Below are 8,065 nucleotides of genomic sequence, written 5' to 3' on the forward strand. Positions count from 1 at the left end.
AAAAAAACTCTGTATTTTTATGTGTGCTAGCGAACTTCCGGCATCTTCAAGGTCAAACTATGAATATATATATGCATTGTAATTTTTCCCCGCGATCGCCTGTTGATCGCGAGTTGTTGGACCATTAAAGCTTAAGTCCGAGGTTTTTCGTCTTCTTACTATCCGCCGTGCTAGGAGTCTGGATCAAGCAACATAGCTGGGGATAGAGTATTGCCACAATCCACATATCATATTGTTGCTCGCTGCGTGATCAAACCGTAACAGCCGCCCAAGCCCAGACAGTGGTCAAGACACAGAGGTTGGGTTCCCTTGGGGGACACTGTCAAGCTAAGGAATCAACAGTATGACCCGCTTGGCTGCAAAGAGACGAGCCTAACCCGATGGCACAGGAAGTAAGACATAGATGTCTTACTCTTGATGCAACTGTGCACGGCAGAAGCAGTCGGTGTTGCATCTATTTCGTTATTTTTTAGTTTTAGTTTTATTTCGACCGCACTGGATGATTCGCCGGTGGTCACGGTAAGCCGTCGGGCAATTGGGATGTGCACTTTCAGGACCGAACTTTTCTAACTCGTCCCACCTCGGGGGAAGGCAGTATCGCTGCAACCATCAATATGGATATGCTGATCACCTGGAGGAAAAACCTTATTACCCTCATACTCTTACCGCAGAGAACAATGCGAATATATCTCCAGACCACCGTATATATATATATATATATATATATATATATAAGATATATATAATATATATATGTGGTGTACTCAGTTCTCCGGCCAAACTTGAATGATTTTGTTCCTTTAATTCACATTTATCCTCCGTTTCTGAAGGAATCCCAAACAGATAAGTAAATAGATAGATAACGGGTACAGAAATCTTTAGGTATATGGGTATCCTCGATGTGAGGGGCAGCAAGTCATCTGGGAACATAGCTCTCAAAGAGGATAGGATATAAGTATGGCTACAGCTAAACGACACATATCCACAAAATTCTGGATTGGCTGTGTTGCAAGGGTAAGACGTAAACACGGTACTTGAAAGACGTACCAAATCTGGACGGTGACGAAAGACTATAGGTAGGGACAAAATGGCTTCATGCAGTGTGCTGAAAATGCTGGTGAATGGAGATTGCTTGACTTCACGTGCCCTTGGAACACGCTCCAGCAGACACTAGGATATGAGATCCACATTAAACGATGACAAACTTGTTCTCCCTTTTCTTCGCAAAGTGACCGTACCTTCTCCTCGCTCAATTTATCCGTTGCAGCAACCACATAGATGCGAGGCGTGTACTTGTCAGTAAGGGTATTTACTAGAGGCAGCATTTCTGCCGTATGCCCACCTGAGCTAGTCTATAAGGAAGCATGACGCAGAACTCACCGGATCCAAGAATAACCATTGTACGAAATTTACCTGAATGCACAGAGCAAAAGTAGCGACGCATCCAAATATAGGTGAAAACAACGAATACACCAAGAACCATACATGGCAACCAAAGCATGGTCTCGTGGATGAGAATTAGCTACTCAAGTTGGAGACAGATGCAGCAGGATTATTTCGCCGGAGGACACAAATAAAAAACATGCGATGCAGGACTTCGATGAGCTGACAGGAAAATTCTGAAATGCCAAATTCGAATGTGCAGGGGTTGTCGGTTTGTTTGTCGAGAACGGAAAATGGACTACAAACATATGCTAACATGCGTGACATCATCAGGTGATCTCTGGTGTGAACTCCAAGGCATTGGATGCCTTCCAGGACTCTGATTGACACAGCCATTTTTTGGTTCTCAATCGATATATTTAAATTCTTACCAGGTTACGTCAAGGAATTTACGGAATTGTCTCATGAAAGATGTCCAGATATCTTACAACAGAAAGGCATGCTTCCACCCAGAAGCGAAAGGGAGATCTTCTGGACAAGCCCTCAGTTTAGTCAAGGCGCAATTTCGATCGCTGAGAACCCCATGCGTTCTCGTAGCACCCAGATAAAAAACTTAATACAATAGCTTCCTAACCATTGTAATTAGTGACAGCAACAGCAAAACACAAACGTCGATTTATTTGAATAAAGGTATATAATAGAGATAACAAGGAATTGGGGAACGAGGGATACATAGATCTGGTCCACCACAAACATTTCAGGTGTCTACGCATCCAGCACTCAGTCAGCCAACCTGGATAGAAAGTAACAGTATGAACACCACTGACATCGGTTAGTCACCATATCTTTCAGTGTATCCAGCCGAGTAAATGGAGAATACGTAGGCCCCATTCTGGAAGCCGATGAAGACCTACAAAATTCAAACCTTTCCTAACATCCAGCAACCATTTTCGCCATGCCAAATTCTGTCCATCTCTAGGTTTCCGCCACTCCTAATTGGGCACGAAAAGCAATACTCTCCTTGGTGGGCGGTAACTTGACATGCACAGTACATGACTCACGCACCTTGTCTTGCAACGCTGGATGCATATTTGAGTGAAGCACCAGGTGTTTCACTAAGAACCAGTCCCATAATCACCTCATACCGAATTCGCTGGTTCCAGCTAATTCCAGTTATAGTCCGAAATGGTCAAGTCTCACAGTCGTAAAACAATACAGTCCGCCATTCAGCCCAATATATTTGCGTCCTTTGAGACCGAGTGATTTGTTTTTCTGACGCCACACCGCGCTCGATTTGGTAAACGCAATCCTGGCCTCTGAAGTAGTGTACGGGCTCTCATGGTGTACCATGAAAATGTGCGGATAATCGTTGTTCAGAATGAGCGTGCTGGGAATTCCTTACTCATTCTGTTGAGCTTCCGTAACGAATACGCGTGATAATCAAATCGGCTGACTGACTCATTATACTCACTCACCACTTGTGTTTACGAATTATTTTTCAGTGACGACTACATAAGCCCTCCAAACAGACGTCGAAGGTCCAACACAACTATTTTCAACAAACGGTCAACATCGGCCGTCGGGGGTATGATGCTGGTACTAGTTAGGGAGCGGAAAGCCTAAAGTTCCATCAGTCTGTGGCCCAGTCATGAGCTGAACATTCCGAATCATTGTCTAAAGAGGAGGCTATTGTTCTACGTGCCCCCTTCTGTTGTATAGTGGGTGGCCGTCTATTGGTTACGCCTGCACTGAGCTGCCAGACTACGCGATAGCGAGAAGACAGAGAACTCAGGACACGGCTGTATTGCCAGGACAAAACATTCAGAGCGTCTGCGCAAATATAGAGGATGACTAAATGACCAAATATGGTCGTTCATTTGTTCGTTCTGTACAGCCAATGGCGGTGCTCCAGTCGTGAACAATTTCAGGCCCACTACGCTGGTCGTATGTTGCTAAGCGGTGTTTGGTTGGAGCTGCCGACTGACCTACTTTCCGGACGCCGGTGGTGACCTTGGGGATGCGTCACTCTGTGCCCATGTGCTTCTTTCGTGTTTGGGTGCGTCCTGATGGTGGGTTGGCAGTGTGGTTTGAGACGATAACAAGGAGTTTTCGCGATGTCGGTTCAATTTGCATGACAGGATGAAATCTCACATACACCACTGTCATGACTATATAACCCATACATTTGCATAACCCATTAACTCGTGATTCTCACTCTATTTTCAGCTCATGTACTACAGTTATTAGACGATTAAAGCGTACATTACGTCTTCCTATTCTGTCTCCTTTCTAATCCCGTCCTGGAACTACTCGACTCTCGCAACAATTTAATCGTCTAATAAAAAACGAAATGGAACATATTCTCCGACCTACGCTTTTTGATGCCGATCCTCANTGGACTCATTGGTACTTTCAAAGCTTACATTAACTCAGTCAAACCCGAAGGTCTAAATAAATTAGAAAGTCTCATTCGTCACATCGACCATACCATACATGACTTCATCGCAGAATGCAGCGACTACGATTCTGCGATAACCTTGCTGGAAAAACTTTACATCCGCCCGAAAAATATCGTGTATGCACGCCATCTTTTAGTCACGTACAAACAAGAACCTGGTCAAGATGTCGACCAATTCGTTCAAAAACTGAAATCGCTTGCTAAAGACTGTGAATTCAAAGCAGTATCTGCTGTGGAACATACAAACGAAGCAGTTCGGGATGCTCTGAATACCATTCGGGAGAAACTGCTAACGTGGCATGAATTGGACCTTGACAAAGCCCATGAAGCCGCGCGAGCTCTCGAACTTGCACAAAAACAGTCACAATCATACGTATACAGACAACCCGTTACTTGTTCGGTATCTACTCCTTTACCCATTGTTAATTCCGAAACAACAGTTTCGGCCGCTACACAACAAACATGTTACTTTTGTGGCAACCCCAAGCACCCTCGTTATAAGTGTCCCGCTAAAGAATCAGTGTGCAAGAGTTGTGGAAAAATTGGACATTTTCAACGTGTCTGTAGGTCCAAAGCCTCGAAATATCACGCGGGTTCAGCTCAAGACTCCTCAATCTCCTCGCTATTTTGTGCTGCTGCTCCCAATTGCCTATCCAAAACTACAACAGATATTTTGGTCAACGGCGTTGTTGTCCGAGCTCTCATTGATACCGGCAGCTCCAGAAGTTTCGTTTCTTCATCAATCCTGCAAACTCATAACTGGGAGCTATTTCCGTACGACTCTGTGATAACAATGGCGTCGACGATACATTCATGTTCCACCAAAGGTTATTGCCTTGTGTCCATTCAGTACAAGGATGCTATATACGAACGTTTCAGACTTTGTGTATTACCGAACCTTTGTGCAGACGTCCTTCTCGGACATGACTTTCTGGGGTTACATGATAAAGTCGAAATTCCATTCGGTGGTCAACGGGGTACCCTAACTGTATGTGGCGTAACATCCGCAAAACTGGAATCTCCATCCTTATTCACCAATCTTGCTCCAAATTACAAACCGATCGCCACAAAATCTCGTCGTCATACACCGGAAGATGAACAATTCATACAAACGGAAGTAGACCAAATGCTTACCGATGGCATAATCGAACCATCAAATTCTCCGTGGAGAGCACAAGTGCTCGTTACCCGCAATGCAAATCACAAGAGACGCATGGTGATAGACTACAGCCAGACAATCAATCGCTTCACCTACCTTGACGCTTATCCTTTACCAAGGCTCGACCAAATGATTGAAACCATCGCACGCTACACTGTCTACAGCACACTGGATCTCCAGAGTGCATATCATCAGGTTCCAATAATCGAGTCAGACAAGCCATTCACAGCGTTCGAAGCTGGGGGGAACCTATACCAGTTTCGGCGCATTCCTTTTGGAGTGACAAACGGGGTCGCGTGTTTTCAGCGAACGCTGAACAATATAATCAAAGCCGAACAGGTAAAAGACACATTCGCTTATATCGATAACGTCACTATATGCGGCAAAACGAGAGATGAACATGACCGTAATCTTAGGCATTTTCTCGATGTCGCAAAAACATACAATATTACTTTGAACGATACGAAAAGCAGCTTCGCAACTGAAGAGATTACTCTCTTAGGTTACAAGGTCTCCAAAGGTATTATAAGACCTGACCCAGAACGCATGCGCCCCATAAGAGAACTCCCACTTCCAGAGAACGGGAAATCGCAGCAAAGAGCCGTTGGTTTGTTTGCCTACTATTCACAGTGGATACCGGCGTTCTCTGACAAAATTCATCCATTGGTTAAAAACAAAATATTTCCGCTCCCGGAGAATGCCCGAACAGCATTTGAGAACCTTAAACACGAACTAGAAAATGCGATGGTAGTTACTGTCGACTACAATATTCCTCTCGTTGTTGAAACTGATGCGTCCGACATCGCTATTGGTGCATCCCTGAGCCAGGGTAGCCGGCCGGTCGCCTTTTTCTCCAGAACCTTGACTGCAAGCGAGAAAAATCATTCTGCTGTTGAAAAAGAAGCATATGCTATAGTTGAAGCGATCCGCAAATGGCGCCACTATCTCCTCGGGAGACATTTTAAATTGATTACGGATCAACGTTCGGTAGCCTTTATGTATGGGAACCAACAGAAAAGTAAAATAAAGAACGACAAGATTGAACGGTGGAAAATCGAGTTGGCAGGGTACAACTACGACGTCGTCTATAGACCTGGAACAGATAACCGCGTTGCTGATACCCTATCTCGTAACCTTTGTGCCAACATTACTGGGACGGAAAAACTTGAAGAGCTTCACAACATATTATGCCATCCCGGGGTCACGAGATTTGCACATTTTGTTCGTTCTAAGAATCTTCCTTTTTCAGTCAGCGATATCCGACGTGTGGTGTCCAACTGTTCCACTTGCTCCGAGCTCAAACCAAAATTTTGTGACACCTTTCGTGGCCAGCTTATCAAAGCCACACAACCGTTCGAACGCCTTAGTATCGACTTTAAAGGCCCACTTCCCTCAAACACTCGTAATAAGTACCTCTTAACAATCGTTGACGAGTATTCTCGATTCCCTTTTGCTTATCCCTGCGCCGATACGTCCTCTTCCACTGTAATTCGTTGTTTGAGTCAACTGTTTTCACTGTTTGGTATGCCTGCTTATATTCACTCAGATCGCGGTTCTGCATTCATATCAACTGAACTCAAACAATTTTTGTTCGATAAAGGCGTTGCCAGTAGTCACACCGCTGCATATAATCCACAATGTAATGGTCAGGTTGAACGACTTAATGGTACCCTTTGGAAGACCATCTGCCTGGCTCTAAAATCGCGCGGCTTGCCTGTCACACATTGGGAGGCTGTCCTCCTTGATGCTCTTCACTGTATCAGATCCCTGTTATGTACTAGTATCAACTGTACCCCACACGAACGTTTTATGCCGTTCACACGACGATCAGCCAACGGTGCCTCCCTACCTACCTGGCTTACTGTCCCTGGGCCAATCCTTTTAAAACGCAATGATCGAGTCTCTAAATATGACCCTCTGGTAGAGGAAGTGGAACTCGTCTCTTGTAATCCACAGTACGCCCACATAGTTCGTCCAGATGGCAAACACGAAACCGTATCCTTGCGCCGCTTGGCTCCCAAAGGCAACGACATGACATCCGACACAGAACAGGAACCAATACATATCGCCGAACAAGGGGAGCCTCACACAACACCAACAATCCACCGTGGTTGCTCAGAAACTGAACTCTTGCCTATTAACGATGCCTCGCCATCCCATTCTAGTGCAGATCCAGGAAATCACTTGGACATTCTTATCCGACAACAGCGCACTCACCCATATAATCTACGCAACAGAGAGGCGTAAACGACTCCATGTAACTATTACAGCCTTTTATTTTTTTACATTCTTTCTCCGCAAAGTACACACTTATTCCAAGGCGGGGAGAATGTCATGACTATATAACCCATACATTTGCATAACCCATTAACTCGTGATTCTTACTCTATTTTCAGCTCATGTACTACAGTTATTAGACGATTAAAGCGTACATTACGTCTTCCTATTCTGTCTCCTTTCTAATCCCGTCCTGGAACTACTCGACTCTCGCAACAACCACCCACTGTGTTAGGGTGACGGTATTGCAATGCTAACAGAGTCAGTGGCGTTCATGTTGTCGGTTACTTTGAGTCTGACTGAAAAATGTGGGTGCCAGAATACTTGCAGTAGGTTATAGCACCAGGTTCCTTCACCATCCCACCTTTTTGGAAAAAACTGAAGAAAAGTTGCAGGTATATGGAGGTGAAGAATCAGCAATAGTGGTGTTGCAAGCCTACATGAAAACGGTCACCGTCAATCGGCTGCTATTCTCGAAGATGGCGAATAGGAACCCATGTCTAGTGAAAAATATCACATTCAAGAATTATTATAGAGTACGTAAACGGACTAAAAAACGATAGCTGAATTTAATCGAATCAATAACCCAGATAATGAGATTCCAAACACCAGCAGTCAGTGCAAACAGGCCATCTATTACTTCCTCTGGAATAGCCGCCGCCCTAACCACGCAGTTCACATAACTCACACACTTCTGCCGCCTGGTTCAAACATCATCACTATTGGCACCAGCAACAACAGTATCATGATCATCAGAGACAGCAACATCAGTGTTGACACTGGTGTCG

General features: G+C 44.7%; 1 protein-coding gene across 1 annotated transcript in view; it reads right to left on the reverse strand.

Moving 5' to 3' along the window:
• Positions 1–1,501, reverse strand: part of T265_03583 (hypothetical protein) — a gene marked incomplete at both ends in the record, with an annotated part of 9,298 nt that extends 7,797 nt beyond the window's left edge. Inside the window, 3 exons of the mRNA XM_009168102.1 lie at positions 1,048–1,170; positions 1,206–1,342; positions 1,381–1,501. Coding sequence (XP_009166366.1) covers positions 1,048–1,170; positions 1,206–1,342; positions 1,381–1,501 — 381 coding nt within the window. The remainder of the gene's footprint in view (positions 1–1,047; positions 1,171–1,205; positions 1,343–1,380) is intronic.
• Positions 1,502–8,065: the final 6,564 nt, after the last annotated feature.

Source organism: Opisthorchis viverrini (assembly GCF_000715545.1).
Source record: "Opisthorchis viverrini unplaced genomic scaffold opera_v5_52, whole genome shotgun sequence".
In the NCBI taxonomy this organism is placed as follows: domain Eukaryota; kingdom Metazoa; phylum Platyhelminthes; class Trematoda; order Opisthorchiida; family Opisthorchiidae; genus Opisthorchis; species Opisthorchis viverrini.